Here is a 22,907-nt window from a genome sequence, read left to right as displayed (position 1 = left end):
ACAGCCAGCTAGAAAAAAATCTTGGACAGCAGTTATACCAAATTCACAACTAATAATTATACCTTACCCTAATGATGACCCATCTAGGTATGTTATTGCATTTTGATCATCTTTTTATTTAAAAACAAATTTGGTATTATCAATCCAAAATGTTATACATTCTGCTTATTAATATATATGCCCATCAGTGTTTGAACATTTTTGTAAGTACACCTGTACTAAGGCTAAATAAAATTGAGAATGGAAATGGGGAATGTGTCAAAGAGACAACAACCCGACCATAGAAAAAACAACAGCAGAAGGTCACTTTCTTCGGTTTTCAGAACCTAATAGGTTTGTAAAAGTTCTCATGAAATATGGTCAGATTTCTGTAAACTAACTATTCAATTGTGCCTTAAATTCTTAAACTTTATGAAAGAAGAAACAAAAACAATTTTACAAATAGATAGCTTATAAATAACTAGAGATGGGAAATCTTTTTTACAATGCATTATTGGCACAATAATCTTAAACATGATTGTCACCCAATATTCATTTAGCTTTATTTTTTCAGTTGGATAAACAAATTATTTATAACTCCAAGTAGACTGGTACTGCTGACTGGTGCTGCTTTATTAGGTACATGTGGCTTCCTCGCTGGTATTGTAGGGATCCTTCATTGGAGAGAAAAGGTAAGAGACATAACTCTATATATAACATTAAATAGACTGGTACTGTTTGGTGTTGTCACTATAAAAGTTAATAATTTATGATCTGATGCTGATTTTACATACTTTATATCATTTCTTTGAAAAAACAAATAATCTAATGAAAAAAATAATGGTACATTCAACATCAGTCAAGGGGAGTTATTTTGTAAGTACTATTTTGCACATGTCTGGAGAATATCATTTTACTTATACAATGTAATACAATAGTGTATATTATTGGTAAAATTACTAGCTTTCAAATATATCAGTACAATGAACAGGAAAGGGGTGAAGACACTCAAACTGAAACCCAACAAAAAAAATTTAAAACATTTTAAGGTCACTGTAAGGCTTTCAACAATGAGCTTGTGATTTTGTATATTTTATATAGCTCCTTATATTGAATATTACCAATATCAGTTACAGATTATGACAACTGCTGACAAACCTTCAAGAGCAATCATTATTATATATTTTGATAATGAGAAATGAATTTTTTATAAGTATTTTTAGAACATTTTTTATTTAATTTCAGATTGAAGATAAAAAGGAGAAACTGATAGACTCGCACAAATTTCACTTTGATGCAATGTGATGATAAGACATTGTAGGACTTAACAAATTTCTGTGCAATTCAATTTTTTGATTGAGAGAATGTTTTGAATGAAGTATGATTATGTGGATGTGTAAATGTAAAAAAAGTTTACTCAGTATCACTGTAGAAATCTTTTGAAATCCCTAAATAAAACTGCTAAACATTCCTTGTTTGTGAGAGACCAAATCTAAATATATGTTTCCACTCCAGGATAAGAAGGGATATAGATCTTAATGAAAAATATAGAAAAACCAGATGCTTACATGACTTTCAGAAAGTATAAAGTATTCAATACAACATTAATGGTCTTTTTTTTTGACAGACAACATACCCTATCAAGCAAAAAATGTAATAGTTTAATTTCCTGCCATCTAATTGAATTTGCTTGATTTATAAAGGAGTTAGTGCATTCTGAACTCCAACAAGTAGTAAAGTGAAATAACTCCTAAATTACATAAATTGATGACGATCTATACTTATTAAGAGAGCTTCCAGCAACACTGTTACAGCTTTAAATGAAACTTTTGAAAAGAAACTATTGAACTAAATGATTGACATGTATGGAAATGCTGCCCTTTGTGATCGAGTTTGAGTGACATTCTCACAGTATTGACAGTGCTTTGATTACAATTCAGAGATAGTATGATGGTTGTGAAACTTGTGATCATTTGTATTTCTATTTTTCTATGTATCTGACATGTATGTGTCTCTATTTATTTGAATTTTGTTTGTTCAGTGATATTTTTGTTTTTAAATGTGATAAAGTTTTGCTTTCTTGTGGTATCACGTTTTATGATTTCACAATTGATATAATAAATAATAGTTTTACCTGAACACACAGGTATCAGCTTAATAAAAAAAGAAATAATGACCTTTCTAACACCTAAATGTGTGTAGTGTTTAGTAAATCTTGGGAAAAAAATATGTTTCAACACCTGTAGACATTTACATGGTCTGCTATACCTTCATATGATACAATCTTAACTATTCCTATTGTGCCTGAGTAAGATCTGATGCTATTTTATTTCTTCATGTGTTTTTTTTATTATTTTTGTCCTTTATTCCATGTTTTTTACAATTACTTGTATCAGATTTGTGTTATATAGCATGTTTTGTAAAAAATAAATTCAGTTTCAATTATTCATTAGATAACTGAATCATTTATTATAATTTAACATTTTCTATCCTTACTTTTCATACTTTCCTTTCATGTTTATTTCTACATAACAAACATTATTTTGCCCCAAAAATAAAAATGAAATCGTGTCATTTTCTCAAATTTTTAAGCTATTTTGAAACAAGGTACATGGTAATAGCTGTAATGAGCATCAGGAGACATATTCTTTTGTCAAATATGAAGATATGATATAAAACTTTATTATGTAAAATAAAAAAAGGGATACAAGTTTATATTTTGTCTATTTTTACATGTTTATGTAAAAAATCATTGAAAATATTTATATATACCTGTCATATATTTATTTTGCACATATAAACAAAACTTCCATTGTTATTTAATGGTGAAATAAGGCTATTTCATCAATGATTTTTTTTCTTATTAAATTATTTATTTTACTACATGATATTTTGTTGTGTAATGTTTATAAATATAAAAATAAATGGTTTATTGTCGAGCTTTCGACTTTAGTCGGCAAAGCGAGACTAAGCGATCCTACATTCCGTCGTCATCGGCGGCGTCAACAAATATTCACTCTGTGGTTAAAGTTTTTTAAATTTCAATAACTTTCTTAAACTATACTGGATTTCTACCAAACTTTGACAGAAGCTTGTTTATGATCATAAGATAGTATTCAGAAGTAAATTTTGTAAAAATAAAATTCCATTTTTTCCGTATTTTACTATAAATAGACTTCGTTTTTTCTGCGGGGAAACAAAACATTCACTCTGTGGTTAAAGTTTTTAGAATTTTAATCATTTTCTCCAACTATCCTGGGTTTGTACCAAACTCGGACAGAAGCTTGTTTATGATCATAAGATAGTATACAGAAGTAAATTTTGTAAAAAATAAAATTCCATTTTTTCCGTATTTTACTTATACGTGGACTTAGTTTTTTCTGCGGGGAAACATTACATTCACTCTGTGGTTAAAGTTTTTAGAATTTTAATAACTTTCTTAAACTATCCTGGGTTTGTACCAAACTTGGACAGAAGCTTGTTTATGATCATTAGATAGTATCAAGAAGTAAATTTTGTAAATAAATAAATCCATTTTTTCCATATTTTACTTTTAAATAGACTTAGTTTTGCTGCGGCGAACCATAACATTCACTCTGTGGTTAAAGTTTTTAAAATTTTAATAACTTTCTTAAACTATCCTGGGTTTGTACCAAACTTGGACAGAAGCTTATTTATGATTATAAGATTGTATCCAGAAGTAAAGTTTGTGAAAAGATTACTCCGTTTTTTCTGTAATTTACTTTTAAATGGACTTAGATTTTCTTACAATCATAAAATAGTAACAAGAGGAATATTTTTATTGATTTTTTTCCTCATTGTTGTTGAGCCTGCAATTAACCGCAAAAATAGGCGAGACACTGGGTTTCACGGAACCCTTACAAATTTTTGCTAATGAAACAACTCTCCACAAGAGACCAAATGACATGAAAATTTACAACTATAGGTTACTGTACAGCAGTGAGCAAAGCCACATAGTCAGCTTTAAAAAGCCTTTAGATCACAAATGTTAAGCAATTCAAACGAGAAAACTAATGGCCTTATTTATGTACAAAAAAAACCAAATATGATGTACAGCAACAAACAACAACCACTGAATTACAGGCTTACGTTGGACAGGCACATAGAGACTGTGGAGGGGTTAAACTAGTTTAAAGGGCCCAACCCTCCCCTTTACTTTGGACAGAGATGTAACAGTTCAACATCAGATAAAACTATAAAAATCAGTTAAGAAGCACCTTTTTATACAACCACAAAAATTGAAAAAATTTTGGTTGTATATTGTTATCATGTTTGCGTCATCGTCTGCGTTGTAGATGTCGTCGTCGTCTTCTGAAGACATTTGGTTTTCGCACTATAACTTGAGTATAAGTAAAAAGAAATCTATGAAATTTTAAGGTCCAAAGGGTCCAAAATTAAACTAAGTTTGATTTTAACATAAATTGAATCCTTGGGGTTCTTTGATATGCTGAATCTAAACATGTATTTAGATTGTTGATTATAGGCCCAGTTTTCAAGTTGGTCCAAATTTGGGTCCAAAATTAAACTTTGTTTGATTTCAACAAAAATTGTATACATAGGGTTCTTTGATATATGCTGAATCTAACCATGTATTTAGATTTTTGATTTTTGGGCCCGTTTATCAAATTGGTCCACATTGAGGTCTAAAGGTCCAAAATTGAACTTTATTTGATTTCATCAAAAATTGAATTCTTGGGGTTCTTTGATATGCTGAATCTAACCATATATTTATATTTTGGATATTGGACCATAATAGGTAATGTCAAATTTAAAATTAAAGTTTTAAAGTTTAAGTTCTTAGACCACATTCATTATGTGTCAGACACCTGTGTTGTGTCAACTATTTAATCACAATCCAAATTCAGAGCTGTATCAAGCTTGAATGTTGTGTCCATTCTTGCCCCAATGTTCCAGGTTTGAACTCTGCGGTTGTATAAAGCTGCGCCCTGCAGAGCATCTGGTTCATTAGATCGATTAAAAAAAGAAAATTATCTAACAAAAGCAGAGTGGATGTGGCAGGGTACTTATTCATTCATTCATACAACAAAAAGGTACTAGGTACAGATCTGGTAGTATTCACAGCTTCTGACAGATTGTTATAAGCCAATAACAACAACAGGGCATACACAAATTATGCTTCTAAGACTTAAATACCAATCAGTACACATCTAACGTACAACAGATTTATTGTTAAGACATCATTAACACAGTCAACTGAAAGACTTGGTCATGAAATTTGAGTCTAGTTACTCTGCCTATTGTATGATAATTGCTGTTCTGGAGTCAAATATCTGGTTTACAGATAAAAGCTTTACCAAACAGTATTTGTTACACACAAAAAGGTTTTTAAAAGACCACATTGATTTTAGGTTACTATTTCCAAAGTCAAAATAAAAAACTAAAATTGGCAAAAAGCAGTTTTGTTTTCCATAGTTTAAACATATTTATTTATAGTGGATTGGGAAACAAGTTTTGCAACTTATATTAATCCCTTTCCACTTTGCGGGTGCGAGTGCTGCCTTGTAGCGGCATTAGCCTACTCTTTTTCGAAATCTACAAGGGTGTCTTTAACGTGCAAGAGATATGGCTCTCTCTTAACACGGGTCAGCCATTTATCGTCCCCTTCCGACGGACTATCATCGTTTCCTCAAGACCATACTCGCAAATGGTGTCAAGGGAGAGCCGAAAATTGAGTTCCTGAAATTTTCATCCCAGATGGGAATCGAACCAGGAACCTTTGTGCTAGTAGTCCGATGCACTAACCACTACACCACGGCTCTCCATGTTTGTTTTCCATACTTTTCCTGTAATTATATTATATGTTTTGACAGAAAGCTCACTTGCTTAAATAATATCATAAAAAAAAGTGAGGTAACTATTTGAATTTTATGTCAATAAGTTGAAGATCAAGGTCAGAGAAATAAATCCACTGACTTTTGGACAACATATTTGTTTTCCATGAAATCCAGAGAACGATTTTGTTTTCTTGATATCACATGTCTTTCAATTCCAATCAATTATACACTATCAGCACACTTGACCCAAAAAACAAATAAAAAACAAACTTGGTTTCACATTGAGCCCACAGGATAAGGAGCTTTGAGGTCACCAGATTAAAGATTATGATTACACCAGTATTTCAGGCATACAAGTTCTTTATGAATGCTATCTTTTGAACTATTAGTCCAAAATTTATCCTTGAAATTCCCATTGGATAGTAGATCATATTGATTTTTATGTAGATAGGTCAAAGGTCAAAGTCACAGCAAATATTGCAAGACTGAATTTTTGGAAAAAAAGGTGTTCCCCAATGTAACTTTTGATCTATAATCTGTCATACTTTCTATGACCCAATTGTATCTGTTGAACAATTTGTCTGTAATAACTGTAGACTACTACTTTAAATATATATAAGAAGATTAGTGGTCAAAGATCAAAGGTCTGATAGACAGCAGCTATTCAGAGTGAGATTGAAAATTTGGCAACATTTTTGTTACCAGAAGTTAATTTTTTGACTATGTACTGAAATTTCACCAAGTGATGCTTGATAATTTCCCAATGAGATGGAAAAGACCCATATAGAGTGGGGTGCTCATTTTCGCCAAATCTTTCCGGTTTTTTTTCTACAGTTTATGGTCAGGTCTAAATGTTTTTGAAGTATACTGATATTTCTATATGAAGATAACTTTAAATGCAAAATATTCTTAAGCTTGAAAACGTGTTTGTTTGACAAAAATCATCTGAAAAGTTAGATTAAAGGGTGCTTGAAATTTCCGGATATTTTGTCAATGGGGGACACATATTCGCCGTTTTTACACATCTATTTAAAACCAAATAACCGCAGCTTTTAACAATTTTTATCAAATCAATTGGATTACAGATGAATAGCAGACTTTTCAAAGGTGTAAAGAATTCAAAATTAGGGCATTCAGTCAAATATTAACTGAGAAAAACTTCTTTGAAATCATATTTTTTATTCAGGAAATTGTCCGAAAATCGTTGTCCGTTTTTCGGTAATTTTCGGTAGGAGCCGCAATTTTGTTTCAGTTTAAAAAAATATCATATTTGTTATAAACATATAATTTACCAGTACATTTCTTCCATTTCAGCCATCCTTTGAAGTTTTTACACCTCAAAATCCTAAAACGGCGAAATTGTGTCCCCGGCGAAAATGAGCACCCCACTCTAGTTGTTTTGTTCAAAAGATTATAGGTCAAAGTCAAATAGAATAAGAATAAGAATAAGAATATTTTATTTCCAATTAAAGGGCCCTATAAAGAGCTTTCATGACATTACATACAAGTACATATGATTAGACATAAATTAGAGACATATAATATAAGAAAACAACACTGTTTAGTACTATTAAAAAAATGCTATAAAAGGCCTGGGGACAGAATCAGACAATACATTTTAGATCTTTAAAATATACCATTTAAAATCATATACCACTCAAAATATGTATATTTGTGGCTAATTTGTATTCATTATTTTTGAACTTCTCCTTATCTCTAGATTTTTAGATAAATACTTTCCTAAACATTTATACACATTTAAATTTTCTTGTGTAAATAGCCATAAAAACTTTGAAAAATTGTCTAACGATTGAAAATTATTACAATTTAGAGATATTTCAGTAAAAAAATCATTTCTGTTATCAATATATAGTGGACATTCAGTTACAAAGTGTATCTCATCTTCAACTTTATTTAAAGTACAGTATAAACATTTTCTGAGTGTCCTATTCACATAAAGTTTGGCGTATCTATCAGTCTCAATCCTTAATGGATGAGCGCTTATTCTAATTTTACAGATTGATTGTCTTAATCTAAAATCTTTAAGATCCAAATATTTTTCAAAACAAAATCGAGTTTTAAAGGAAAAATAGGTAGTAAGTTTACCTTGATCTGATTGTAAAACTTTATTTCTATTTTCCTTCCAGAAATGGAGATAGTTTTTATATAGCTTATCTTTGATAAATTTTGTGAAAGAGTAGATACTGGTTTTTAAATTACATGTTTGTATGCCTAGCTTTTTTAAAATACAGTCTATACTTGAAAACCATGTATTCACTTTATTATTGTGAAGTTCTTTACTACATACATATGCTGCATTATGCATCATATAATAAAATGTTCTTAGTATTATTAAGTCGATGATAATATTTCAACATTGCTAATATAATATAAAAATACATTGGGTATCTCCCTAGTTCAGAAGTCACAGCAAGATTACTGGATTTCTTATTTACACCTAGAACATATTTCATAAATTTGATATGTGATTTTTCAGATGTATCATTCGAAAACACCTTTTCTAATATATATTGATCATTTTTCTTACATGCAGCTGAGTTTAAAGAAAACATACCCCAGACTTCACATCCATAGGTTAAAATTGGTTTTACAGTGTGGTCATATAAATGAAGTAAAGTTGAAACACTAGGGTTTGACGATGACATACATTGTTGTAATTTAAAACATGCTTTCATAGACTTTTTGTACAGTTCATCTTTACATTGAAAAAACTTTCCACTGGGTATAAAAGTGATTCCCAAATATTTATAATTATATGTACAACCAATAGCTTTTTCACCTAGGTAAAAAGGGAGATTAAAATGTCTCCCTGTTTTATTAAAAATCATAACTTTTGTCTTGTTCTCATTTATATTTAAACACCATTTAGAACAGTAATTGTTAAGCATGGTTAACCTTTCTTGCAATCCCTCTGGTGAATCTGAGAGAATAACAATGTCATCAGCATACATTAAACAATCAACCCTTTGGTTATTAACATTAACATGGTTAGCACAAGAAGAGAAGACATCAGGGAGATCATTAATAAAAAGTTTGAATAAATAAGATATTCATTGCAAAGTCTTTGGAAGGTTGAATAATGCCCCAGATGAGAAATTTTGTTTTTAAATTCAATGATATTTTATGCACAAAACAACAAACAATCAGTTAAATTAAACAAGTTCACAAATAAAGTAATGATTGGATGAAGAGGTTTACAAATCGAGGACGACCTCATTATTAGTTAAACCGGATTTTCGGATGCAATACGGGATTGGTTTTCGGTTTACAAATTTGACCTATTTCTTGTTTTGCTAAACAATTTTTTTACTGACGAAAAAGAATGTTTTCTAGAAGAATAATACGATCTGCACCTTCAATTAAGGTAATTCTTTACAAGTATTCAAGTGGTCATACCGTAAAACACTGAAGCATGTCATTTATTCTATTTAGAGAAGATTAGTCGGATCTCCTGTATAGTTGGTGAGGTAGTGGTATAGGTGGCACGGTAGTATTTCCTGGCCCATAGGGGATAATGATAGCCTTTTTAGAATTTTCACCACTTTCTAACACTGCAAAAAATTCTACATTCACAGTTAACTGAAGTACTTTCATTTTACTATTCAGAAATGAATTTGAATATGTATCATGACCGTTTACTTTTTTTGCTATTTTTAAAAACCTAAGGCCACTAGTACTTTTATGTCTTTTATGGTGAAGTGAATACAAAATTTAAAAAAAATTCTCAAAAATTCATTTTCATCTGTATGTAAAATTATTTCATATTTTTCAACACCTGATTCATCCCTCAGTTTGGAAAAGTATGTTCAGTTGATACTGTACTTTTTGTCCAATCACACTGTTTAGATACATTTACCTAAGTAGGGTACACAAAAGAGCAACCTAAATTCTGGAAAGCAAATACTACCGTGCCACCTATACCAGTATTGTGGACGTGGTATACCAGTATTGTCCACAATACTGGTATAAAAAATTTGTACCAGTATTGTATTCCATTCTAATATGACTTTCTTCTTTAGCTTTGTGTACAAAGCCATGTTCTAATTCGAATAGAACATAGGCTGGGCGTGATTGACGAAGGTGAATTTTGAATAATGCCAGAGATCAAAATGGACATTTTTGTTGGTGTTGCTCGCTAGGAAATTAAATAAAAACATTCTAAAAGTAAGTTTAAATGAATCTGTTCTTTTTTCATTGATAAACTGTTGATTTTTCTATAACATTTGTGTTCATCAAATCAAAATGGCGACAATTCGAGCGTCTACTATAGGTCCGCTTCGAAGTACAAAAGTTCAAAATATTCCTATTAGAATCGAAATAATACTCTCATGCCATGCTCTATGCTCATTTTAACATGGTTAGGCATTATATTTGTAAACATTTAATACCTCGCTAACGCTCAGTATTAAGATATTAACAAATATAATGGCTACCCATGTTAAAATGAGCATAGAGCATGGCATGAAAGAATTATTACTTAAGTATTGTACCAGTATTGTGCTTTTTTTTTTAAAATAAACAGTATAGGTAATTAATCTTTTATTAAAAGTGTCTCATATATGCATAATGAAATTAGCATATAACATGACAATTATATTAGGAATGATTGTGTTTAACTGATAATGCCATTGATGCCGCCGTGATGGTACACTGTGATTGTCATCAAATAAAGTTTTTAATCTTCTGATGTTTTTTTCTTAACCATTCTGTCTCGGCATTTTAACAAACGCTTTACTTTCTTCTAATTTTTCTTTCATTTCTCTCTTTCCAAGACTCAATATTATATTTTAGTGAATTTTATATTGACACTAATGCTGTTATAGCTTCTGTATCATCATCATTGGTATTGTCTATTTCTTCTTCAGATGTGATTTCTGCTACCCCCCTTTCCTATATTTGCATTTAGCTACTCAGTCTCTGTGGACTTTCTCTTACACTTACTAAATTCAAAGCTTTTTCAGATAACACCTGTACAGCTCTCTTAATTACTGCCAGAGTGCTTGTCTAGTATTAGTATTTGTACCAGTACAAATACATGTATCTGCTACTAATTGTATTGTCCATGGTTCTGAATCAACTGCTTCAACCCTTAACATTCATGTAGACAAACTACATGTAGTTAATTTGATTTTTTTTAAAGAGTGATACTAACTTTTAAAGAATACATCGATCGGTTAAGGGTACAAATGTGATACCAGTGTATATAAAAAGAAAGAGAGTAATTTTAAAGTATGTGACTTGACTTTTAATCAACACAGAAACATTGTAAATAAATATGATAACGGATTTGTAATATAATTGTGTGTGGGTAGGATCTCACTGTGTAAATAGTCTGAGCACTGCAACATATTTGGTGGAGGCATCACTGTATATAAGAAAGACCACAAGTTATACATACTAGCGTATGGTTCCTCTACAAAGAGGGTTAAAGATACAGAGGTAAGGTACGGTAAGGATTATAACCAGGTTCCCCTATACAGCAACTTATTTTATAATTGATATCTTTTGTTGTGAGAGATTAATAAGAAAAAAAAGACAACTGAAAGAAATGCATAATATGATCTTAGTACACAAAAAAATGTATACATGTATTAAATATCTGTCAAAATATTTAATGGCCAGGCATACATGTAAATGCTGAATTTACAGTGTTTAATATAAGAGTGTAATAATTTGCTTGAATTTGTTAAATATTTACTCAGATTCATAATAATAAGCGTTTATTTTATTTTATCTATATTGAATTAAATAAAGTAAAGAAATATAATAAATTATTAGCAATTGTTATGATATTAATTGAGTTAATTTCAATAATCCTTTGTTTATGTGTGCCAGTATATTAATGACTTTTAACTGGCATGACTGGCTAATTTTTGTTAATTGATTTCACAATTATCCTCTATAATCTATTTGAGTTCATTTAATCTCCCTTTCATCTTCAATATAGTCTAGTCAACAATACAACTACAATACTGGTATATCAGTATTGTACCAGTATTGCTGTTTTTTTTAATAAAAAGTTACAATACTGGTACAAAATTTTTATACCAGTATTGTGCACAATACTGGTATACCAGTATTGCGATCACCAACTACAGGAGATCCGATTAGTCCGAGATTACTCTGACGTCCGACAGCTGTTTTTCCAGAGCTGGGGCCGTGGGCTTGTCTGGAAAAACAGCCGTCGGACGTCAGAGTAATCTCGGACTAAGAGAAGATGAATTACAAAAATAGCTGACCCAGCTGATTGACCTGCTACATGTACATCACATTAGTGAACATGGAGAAAGACATAGAATGTAGTAGTTATAAAACGCCTATGTAATATGATATTCAGTCTCTGGACTGAAAGGGATATTATGTTAAAAAAGTAAAACGATGCCAGTTTACAGGCAATGACAGGTGCATGATTGGTGGATCAGACAGGGTTTTATTTTCTGCATTTTGAATACAAATTTACTTTGGCTCATGAACATTTGTATTGTTAGGAAAGTTGCTTTATAAAATTTATTTTGAGTTAAAGTGGATGATATTACAAAATAATAAGATGTTATTTTCATCATGAGTTATGAGGGGGGATAGGACATTTATCGGGACTCCGGGATTGGGTGTTTTTAGGCCCGGGATATTGGGATTGACCCTTTCGGGATCCGGGAATTCTTTTTTTGAATTTCGGGACTTCGGGATTTTTCGGGACCTCAGGATTTTGTGTATTTTAAGCCCAGGATTTAGGGATTTCGGGATCAGGACCCCTCCTACTCTCCCTCAGTTATAATATTGTTGTGCCCCCAGCAACTTAAGGGCAACTGAAGAAAGGAAAGCATCTGTCCATCTGTCCTCCTTTTGTCCTGCCACCCAATAATGGTTATAAAGCTATTCCTACAGTTTGAATGTTATGAAGTTTTCACTTTGCTAGCTGTTTGCACATATATATTGAAGGTGTGCATGTGGTCAGGATTTGTTTTTTATTGCTATAAGCTTTTTTGGGGAGATAGTTGAACTTTGTCATTTTTCTAGTACCAGGTATATACTTGCATATTAAGGAATAGTCCGAGATTACTCTGACGTCCAACGGCTGTTTTATCAGACAAGCTGGGGCCGTGGGACGTCAAAGCTCGTCCAATATCAAAAAGTGGATATTTGCCCACCCAAAATAGATGCACTGCTTCATCGCTTTTGGTGCTGACTGACGGCCTTGGAATTATATAAATCGGGCATCAATCTGTTCATTTTTCATTTATTTCTTCATTTATGTAAGTTTCACCTACCTGCCAACCTTAATTTTTCCATATTTTAACAGTTTTCACAGCTTTTTTGGGGCTTTTTTGGACAAACAATGTATTTGAATTGGGACATATGGTTGGAACCCCCCTCCCTTTATCCTGGGTTGGGAACCCAACCTTTTAAAAATGGCTGGATCTACCTTTGCCAGGAAACAATAATATCTAAAAGAAAGTCATACATTGAGTTTGTTAAAATACAGTTACTTCATTGTTGAGTGCAGGAGCATTATCACTTATGCTGAGTTCACACATTATTTGAATTCACTTTGATTAACTAATTAGAATAAGTTTAATTCGCATTTGAAATGTTTTTAATCCCAACTTCAACTCCTAATTCAAATTGCAATGCGCGTCAAATTTGCTAAACTGTCCAAAACATTTTAAATTTTAATTCCTATTAACATAAGGGTATTTCTAATGCGAATTGAATAATTTCGAATAAGCCAACTCGCCTCAATTCAAATTAAAAAAGAAGAGTGTGTGAACGTGATTGGCAAATTCGATTCAAATTCAATTCAAATTAATTGTACATGTAAACAAAGTATTAGTCTAGTTTTATTTGTAAAGCTGATCAAATTCAGCAAAGATATTTTGTTGTTGTACCCTTTTCTCTTTTCTTTTTTAATCAACTGAAAAAAATATAAAATTTAAAATACCTGGTAACTTAAAAATCAACTTACCCAGTCTTTTCAATATTTATTCACTGTCCAGACTACTGACTCTAATTATTAATGAGTACCATTAAAATTATAAATGGATTTGTAACTTTATTTATTTAAGACTGATTTTTTTTTTGATTTCAGTTAAATGGTTTCATAAAGAAAAATATTCATCAAAGCAGTGTAAGACACAATTCTAAGGTATATGAGCTGAGAGTATACCAGGTAAAACCAGAAAGTGTAAAGCCCTTTATGGAGTTGTCTAAAGAGTGGCTCCATCTACGAACACAGCACTCTGTATTGATTGGCTATTGGACTAGTGAAATAGGTGGTATTAATGATATGGTACACATCTGGGAATATGGTAGGTATAATCAACATCTAGCAAAAAATACTATTACTGTGGATTTATTTTTCTTCGTGGGTATCAATTTCCATGGATTGATGAAAACTTGCATTTTCGTGGATATTTGATTTCGTGGTTTTGACAACATCTGCATACAAAGCTTATAGAATATTTGTAATTCATTGAATATTTAATTTTTTGGTTCACCTGTACCCAAGAATCCCATCAAATTTGTATCCAACGAATAATAATGAATCAACAGTATACTCCATGCAAGGGGCTCTCTTGAACATGCTGGTTTTTACTCCATTTTGAATAGTAGCCCTTATTATGACTACCGGTATATATAAGATAAATGTGACATTGTTGAATTAAAAGATTTCTGTAGAAAGTATTTATAATAATGTTAAAAAATAATGTACACAAGAAATGCAGATGGATGATGTAGAAATATCAAACAAACACGATGTCCTTATCATGTCAAGGATACATGGGGCCAGTTTATCCCTTAATATTTAAAGACCTCAGAAGTTTTGGCATATACCATGTATTAAAAAAAAAAATTCTGTGAAAGGCAAGGATATAAATCAAACATATCACCATCACTTGGAGTTGCATTCCTCCTCTGTAAACCACAAATAAGTTCTGTTTCACAGTAAGAAATTTACACTTAAATATGTCAGAAATTACTGTTTATACTAGGGTGTATAGCTTCAAACTCGTCTGATGTTTCTGGCTATGTACAATGATAATACTATTTGGACCAAAAGTGTGTCAATGGACTTTTTGATTAACTCCTTACAAAGTCTATAAGCAGGAGTTGAATCGAATGCATACATGAAGACGACTGAAGAGATTTTGTGAAATCATTTTTTTTTTTATTATGATTGATGGTCAACAGTCGTATCTGCTGTGATTTTCAACTTTTACAATTTCAGATAGTTTGGACCACAGAGCCAAAGTAAGACAAGCTTTAGCTAGTTATGCCTCCTGGATAGCTAATTACATCCTATAAAATTTCAGATAGTTTGGACCACAGAGCCAAATTAAGACAAGCTTTAGCTAGTGATGCCTCCTGGATAGCTAATTACTTCCTATACAATTTCAGATAGTTTGGACCACAGAGCAAAAGTAAGACAAGCTTTAGCTGGTTATGCCTCCTGGATAGCTAATTACTTCCTATAAAATTTCAGATAGTTTGGACCACAGAGCAAAAGTAAGACAAGCTTTAGCTGGTGATGCCTCCTGGATAGCTAATTACTTCCTATACAATTTCAGATAGTTTGGACCACAGAGCCAAAGTAAGACAAGCTTTAGCTGGTGATGCCTCCTGGATAGCTAATTACTTTGGCAAAATATTACCAATGATGACACGACAGGAGAATTCTTTACTGGTACCTAATGGAGAACTCAATCTTAATCAACAAGATCTCAAAGGTTTGTCAAATACTAAATTTGTAGTACATTGTACCTTATTGGGAACCCTGTATCAATCAGATATAAGATGTGCTATGAGTTCCTATGAAACAACCCCATCCAAGTCACAATTTGTAAAAGTAAACTATGTAGGTCAAAGTATTGCCTTCATCATGGAGCCTTGGCTCACACTGAACAGCAAGCTATAAAGGGCCCCAAAAATGGTGAGTGTAACCATGCAAACAAACTAAATCAGTCTGATTGTACACATATTTCATAACATTGTACATCATTAGAAGACATAACATCTTACGGTGTTTATATATCTCAACTTGTACGATTCGCTCGTGTATGTAACAATGTTTTAGATTTTAACGAGAGAAATTTATGTATTACTGAAAAATTATTACACCAGGGTTTTCGATATCACAAACTAGTCAAAACATTTACTAAATTTTATCATCGGTATAAAGACATCATTCGAAAATATAGCTCAACATGCAGACTTTTTATACGTTCAGGTATTTCACATCCAATTTTTTATGGAAATATTCTTTATAAAGCACAAAGGTGTCAGTATTCACCTCATAAACTTACAAAACCTTTGAATAGACTTATTAAGAAGGGATATAATTACGATACTGTTGTCAAGTCATTAAAGATTGCATATTTTGGAGTTAATATTGAGTCACTGATAAGGTCTTTGCGTCGGAACTAAACACATTTATTCTAAAAACAGTTGTTGGCATGACACGGGTTATGTTCTTCTCATATATGTTATGATGGTATGGTACTAAACCCCTTACGGGAAGGATTGTGCCTGATGTTCATATGATGAAATCATAATCTTTCAGTCAGTTTAATTGAAGTCTGGAGCTGGCATGTCAGTTAACTGCTAGTAGTCTGTTGTTATTTATGTATTATTGTCATTTTGTTTATTTTCTTTGGTTACATCTTCTGACATCAGACTCAGACTTCTCTTGAACTGAATTTTAATGTGCGTATTGTTATGCTTTTACTTTTCTACACTGGTTAGAGGTATAGGGGGAGGGTTGAGATCTCACAAACATGTTTAACCCCGCCGCATTTTTGCGCCTGTCCCAAGTCAGGAGCCTCTGGCCTTTGTTAGTCTTGTATTATTTAAATTTTAGTTTCTTGTGTACAATTTGGAAATTAGTATGGCGTTCATTATCACTGAACTAGTATATATTTGTTTAGGGGCCAGCTGAAGGACGCCTCCGGGTGCGGGAATTTCTCGCTACATTGAAGACCTGTTTGTGACCTTCTGCTGTTGTATTTTTTTATTTTGGTCGGGTTGTTGTCTCTTTGACACATTCCCCATTTCCATTCTCAATTTTATTATTTTTATAATATTAAATAATTTCATTTGTTTTGAAAATCAATCTATTGCAGTTATCAAACTAGTTATTTTCACTTTTAGTTTTCAATAAGTAAAACCCTTGTTTTCAAAATTTCAATAGGGAACATATTTTATATTGTAACAATTAACCAATTTTTTAGATGTTTCGGCCATTTGCCTTCTTCAGTTATTTATTTTTCTTCACAACTACATGGCTGTTATTATTTTCTTTCTTTTTTTTTCTTTTTTTTTAAAACAAAATAAAGTCAGCCATGTAGTTGTTAAAAGAACTAAAAAGACCAATGGCCAAAACATCTCAAAAATTGTTTTATTGTTACAATAATAAAAAAAAGGTAAATCATCCGGCTTTATTTCAGTTTCATAACTTGTTTCTTTCAGGTGTTTATGAACTGGAAGTTTTCAATGGTAAAACAGTTGAACGACCTGAAGACAAATTACTGGGATCTTTCACAGGACTGATTGGACCACTCAACACTGGTACACTATTTTGTCTTATTAAAACCTTAAAATAAGAGTCTGGATAATTGGAAAAGTTTTCAAAATCCAAGAAATTAATTGATAATTGGAAAACTTTTCAAAATTCAAAAAATTAATTGATAATTGGAAAAGTTTTCAAAATCCCAGAAATTAATTGATAATTGGAAAACTTTTCAAAATCCAAGAAATTGATTCTTTGGAAAATACGGCAAAATGAAATGTATGGTTGGTCTTTTCCTGTTTAATTTGATATTTCAGTTATCTCCCCTGAAAACTTTGTGAAAATCAAATGTAGATGTTTAAATCAAAAACTGCCCCTGTTTTCTGATTTTACTTGAATAGTATACTGATTTTTCATTAAAATATCTGAATTTGATTTGGAAAATATTTTGATTTTCTAAACAATATCTCAACTTTATTTTAAAAGAATTGTGGTAAAACTTTTCTATCAAAGACATGGTTATCTCCCTTTAGAAACAGACTTTTAAATTTAAAAGGAAACTTTAAAACAATTTTGTTCTTATCCAATTTCTGTATTTGTTTATTTGAAACAGGAACATTCTCCCCTTGTTGATGAAGATGGAAATCCATAGAATAAAAAAGTATATTGATGAATGTATTCAAGCACTTTAATTTATGAAGACATCTTAAATGATATAACACTTTTCTTTATTTTTAGGCTGCAACCTGTGGTTCCACAAGTCAGTAGATGATATGGTTAACAGTTTAAAGAAAGTCAATAGTAAAGGTTAAATTTCTGTCATTTTTATTCTTTAACATACAAACAAGTATTCTATTTTATTTGTAGTCAATCAATTTAATAGGCTTTATATACTTTCATTTAAGCAGGATATAATTTTTCATATTACTATCTTTTTGGATCAGTCTATCTTATATGAATAATCTGAATGCCCATATAAAGTGTTCTGAATTTGAAAATAAATGTTTTATGTTTAATATAGTTTATAACAATGTGTCAAAATTAAAATGTTTGTTGATTTAGGCGCAAAAACACTTTCACTGACCTAGACTATTATTATGTTTTAATTTTGAGGATGAATTAGGTGTACCACAAGTGAACAATAAACTTTGGGGCATGCAAAACTGTCAACTCTTGTCAAAAAAGACCCTAAACACTCTACAACAGGCAAAACCAAAACAGAAAACGGAAAACGGAAGTTTAAGTAGCACAAATCCAACTTAATTCCCCAACAAACATATATTTAGTCAAGCCTGCTCCAAATGTAGTACTATTCAGGGTACGCAGGAAAAGAAGTTAACACTGGTGATAAGAAATGGAAAATACAATTTATCTTTTGTTATTTTTTCAGGATCTACTGCTACAGGCCATTCACGCTTGCTGATGCCGACACCATGGTCACCGCTGAAGTGAATCAGTCTGCATCCATCTACACCATGGTCTCCATTGAAATGAATCTGTTATATGGTTTCATCCACTTCATGGTCATCAATTGGTTCAATGACTTAATGAAAGAAAAGGGCTGAGGATATCCAGTATTATGTATAACTGTGTTTGTCTGCATAGCCACTTTGTATTTACTCTTTAAAGTTTTAAGTTGTTATGTTCAGTGCAATGTATATTTTCAATCTACTTTATTTTACAATGTTAAAACATGCCAGTTGTTAATTTTTTTACAATAGAGTTTTATTCTAGTCATGGTTGTTATATCAAATTTACATTTTTTGCAAGGAGTTTTCAGGGAGCTAAACGTTTATAATGTAAAAGTATGTTTCTATTAATATTAGCAAAATTGTTTGATTACTTTTTGTTGTACTTAGATCTCCAAATTATCATTTATAGTTTATACAGAGTTGTAAAAAAGTCTTCCATACTCGATTTGCTTCATGTTTTATAGCTCTTCATCTTTTTTTCTGAAATATTTTGTCCTTGAGCATCACTTGACAAAATGCATCTGGTGAAGAAAAATTGGTACCGTTTATGTTACTACATATGTCCATGAGTGCTTTATTTTTTTTATTTTCACGTCCATTGGTGCTTATCTATTCAAGTAAACAGTTTTACATAACATATTGTAAGTGTTTAATATATGATTTTGAATTTTATATAGTATAATTATTAAAGAAAGATTTTGCAAAATATATTTCTTTTTATTAATCAGCCATTAAATTATAGAAAAATTGATAGCAAATTAATTATGAACATAAAGAGGAAAACTGTTTTATTTATATTTACAGAGTAATATTGAAAATATTTTTTTACAATATTTTGCATCTCAAAATGCATGCAATTAATTTGAAATGTCAATATTTTTATGATTGATATTTGTATTATATTAAATGTCATTTTAATATTGGAATTAAAAGTAAATTTGGTTGCCTATTGCTTATGGTTTACAAGTAATAATCAGATGTTGAATATCCACTTTTTAAATCATTTTTGATATATATCATATTTATTATATACTTATACAAGGTGCTTAGTTATTTTATATTATAATAAAATAATTGGAAAAACTTTGAAGTTGTTTTGTTATTTTGAAACCTTAACTTTCTGTTTAATAAGTTTCTTAGTTCAGCCCTGGCCTCAGTTACTAATTTTTAGTCTGACTTTATTCTAACATAACTAAATCCTGCTCACCTCCATCTCCTTCAACTGTAAGTGCAAGCTCTTAGGGAGTTTTTCCTTAGGATGATTGGAGTAAGCACTCTTACACAATACGCACCATAAGTTTTCTTATACAAAAGTTATGTGTTAAATGGTAGATGTTGATAAAATAATCATCTTAAATTACTTTTTCTCCAGCTATATTGAAAAATAGTTTCACTTGGACAAATCCTGGTGTTTGATGAAATGAATTTCAAGTCGGCATCAATAAAAATATGCATGTTCAAACATTTTCATCACATGTTCTTACTTCATATTAGGTCAGAAACCCAAGTGATAATATGTAACATGTGATACCGTTTGCATAAGTCAGTCACCTACTTTTGTTTGAGGATTTGGATTGTCAAATATGTTCAGTAACAGTTGAATGAACTCCAAATATAGTAAACCTCTTGCTTAGAGTTTCTGAGAAACAGAGCTCAATATTAAAACTCAATGTCAACCAATGAACCATGAAAATGTGGTGAGATCAGATGAACTCTCCCAGAGGAGTATATACACCTTACAATCATTGCATACGTTATCTATGTAGTGCACCTTTTGCTTATAGTATCTGAAAATGGACCAAAGCATCAAATCAATATTGGTCAATGAACCATGAAAGTCCCAGTCAGATGAAAATTGAGACAGACATGTCCCCTTTGCAATCGTTTTAATACATTAATACAACATTAAAGATGTTTCACATTTCCACACATGATTCAGTTAACAAGTTAGTTGTCACCAATCAAAATCATCCTTTATCCTGGTTGTCAAGGCCTTAGGATATCTTTGAAGTTTTTGTTGTAAAAAAGATAAATAGGGTACAATAACAGTACCGGTACCTTGTCTATTTTTCCAAATAATGTGTTGTCTTTTTGGTTATTCAAGTAAAGCGGTCATCCTGTAGGTAGCAGGTTTTTCAAATTGTGAACAAATTGTCTCATTATTGAAGGCCATAGTTGCCTATAGTTGCTTAAATCCACTTCATTTGAACTTTGGTGGATAGTTGTCTCATTGGCAATCATTTCCCTAAGTTTAGGTACAAATAAAACTGGTATAATGACAAAGCAGGCTACTTGGACCATTTGTAGTTAGTTGTTGTTTGTCTGTTTTTTATCTATTGGTTGTTCATATTCTTTTCTTGGGTAATTTCTGTTATCCTTTTCATGTTTTCATGAGTATTTAAGTAAGAAAGCTTATAAAATGAAACTTGATAAAAGAAATAATAAAGTTTTATTAAAAATAACATAAAAAACAAAACTAAAATTTTACACTAAAACATACCTAACAAAAATAAAGTAACAGACTAGAAATAAGTAGATTTTGGTAGCAGAAAAATATACTGCCACACACATTATTCATTAAAAACAAACTTGTTTATAATAATTTGAAAGTTATTAACTGAAATTTTATAATATTCTTTACTTTTGTACTGGCATAAATAAAAGAGAGCACATAAATATCAACTCTTTTAACAGGCCAAAGTCCTCACCATAGTCTAAAAACAAAAGAAATAGTATTTTTTCTCTATTGCAGTGTGGAATAAAAAAAACTGTGTGCTGGTTTTGTACATTTGTTATAAATCTTTTTTTTTGTTTGCTAAACAAAATTGAGTATTAAATTTCTCAATATAAAAATATATAATCTGAAAATAATCTTTCTAAATGCTATACTAATCATGTTCTTTCATTATGATTATTTTTTCAAAATTCCTTAATCATAATTAACAATTTAAATAAACATGATTATTATTTATAATGCTAATCTTTGAATGCTTTATTATGTTTCTTAGTTATGTTTAAAAATGAAAACATCCAGAGTTATGACCCATGACTGACCTAATTATAAAGCACAGTAGAAAAATGTTACAAAAATTAAAATTATTTAACACTTAACAATATAACAAGTATGCAAACTACTAAATAGTCAATATTTGACTTGGATAAAATAAAATTAAAAATGTTATTAAAAATACAGATAGCACATCCTGTGTGAAATTCATTTAACAAAAAAACAGACAAATACATTTGTAAAATCCTTTATCAAATAGTAAAACAAGAAATTCAATAATATTAAGTTTATGTCTCACATCCTTTGCAATATAATATGTTGACAGATAAGATTTTCCTGTAATTTTGATAGTATATTGCAAATGTTGAATTGAAATGACAATACTTTAGCATGAAAACATTGCAAAACATTTTAAGATTATGAACCATGACTGAAGAAGCAGGGCCAAATAATACAACCACAACCAAAATATCATTGACTCATAAGTGGTTCTTCTAAAATTGACCATAACAAATTTTAACTATGCTGAAGATTTAAAGTCAATACACATTGACTGAGGTGGCAGACCCAAATTATCTTCATGTCAATGGATAAAACAGTTGCAAACCAAATAATTAACTATCAATTAGTAGTCCCCTTAAACTGACCTTATCACAAATTCACTCTGGAATTATTTTAAACAGTTAAAACATATTTTCAAAAACCTAAAAAAATAACCAACACAAAAAATATCTATAGTTTCTAACAATATCACAATAACAAGAACATAATCCAATATGAATGCATAAAAAATACTTCAGTAGTAAATAAACAGGAGAAAAGGAAGGTATTACAGATAGAAATTTACAAAGGAGAGCAATAGAAAGAAAGAAAAGTGTATGAGGTTCTTCAAGGTTTGAAAATAATATTATATAATTGTGCATCATGTGTGTGGACTATATCTAAACATTTGAACATTAAACATAAAATAAATTTACAAAATACATGAAAAAAAAATATTAATAGAAAAAATCTTTAAAAATACAACAAAATTTTGGATGGTTCATGAAACCCCAAAAGAAAACTTAACATCAATCTTAACAAATAGTAAGACATAATTTGCGATTCAT

At 30.7% G+C, this 22,907-nt stretch overlaps 2 protein-coding genes across 2 annotated transcripts in view; both read left to right on the top strand.

Annotated features, from left to right (window-relative positions):
- Positions 1-2,689, top strand: part of LOC134722111 (T-cell immunomodulatory protein-like) — a 19,466-nt gene extending 16,777 nt beyond the window's left edge. Inside the window, exons 15-17 of the mRNA XM_063585633.1 lie at positions 5-87; positions 554-671; positions 1,225-2,689. Of these exons, the coding sequence (XP_063441703.1) occupies positions 5-87; positions 554-671; positions 1,225-1,284 (261 nt within the window). The 3' untranslated portion in view covers positions 1,285-2,689. The remainder of the gene's footprint in view (positions 1-4; positions 88-553; positions 672-1,224) is intronic.
- A 6,265-nt stretch (positions 2,690-8,954) lies between these two features.
- On the top strand, positions 8,955-18,771 carry LOC134723098 (protein NipSnap homolog 3A-like). Its single transcript, XM_063586738.1, has 6 exons — positions 8,955-9,180; positions 13,903-14,122; positions 15,383-15,541; positions 17,280-17,378; positions 18,058-18,126; positions 18,710-18,771. Exons 1-6 carry the CDS (start codon positions 9,139-9,141, stop codon positions 18,769-18,771), a joined length of 651 nt encoding a protein of 216 aa, XP_063442808.1. The 5' UTR covers positions 8,955-9,138.
- The last annotated feature ends 4,136 nt before the right edge of the window (positions 18,772-22,907 follow it).

This window comes from Mytilus trossulus, chromosome 6 (genome assembly GCF_036588685.1).
Source record: "Mytilus trossulus isolate FHL-02 chromosome 6, PNRI_Mtr1.1.1.hap1, whole genome shotgun sequence".
NCBI classification, from domain to species: domain Eukaryota; kingdom Metazoa; phylum Mollusca; class Bivalvia; order Mytilida; family Mytilidae; genus Mytilus; species Mytilus trossulus.
Note: the sequence above shows the minus strand (reverse complement) of the source record. Positions and strands in the feature narration are given on the sequence as shown.

Excerpts from the sequence above, each read along its gene's own strand:
- LOC134723098 (XM_063586738.1), top strand. The coding sequence starts at position 9,139 with ATGTTTTCTAGAAGAATAATACGATCTGCACCTTCAATTAAG. Across the intron at positions 15,542-17,279 it reads TAATCAACAAGATCTCAAAG|GTGTTTATGAACTGGAAGTT; the intron begins GTTTGTCAAATA and ends TGTTTCTTTCAG. Across the intron at positions 18,127-18,709 it reads AAAGAAAGTCAATAGTAAAG|GATCTACTGCTACAGGCCAT; the intron begins GTTAAATTTCTG and ends TTATTTTTTCAG.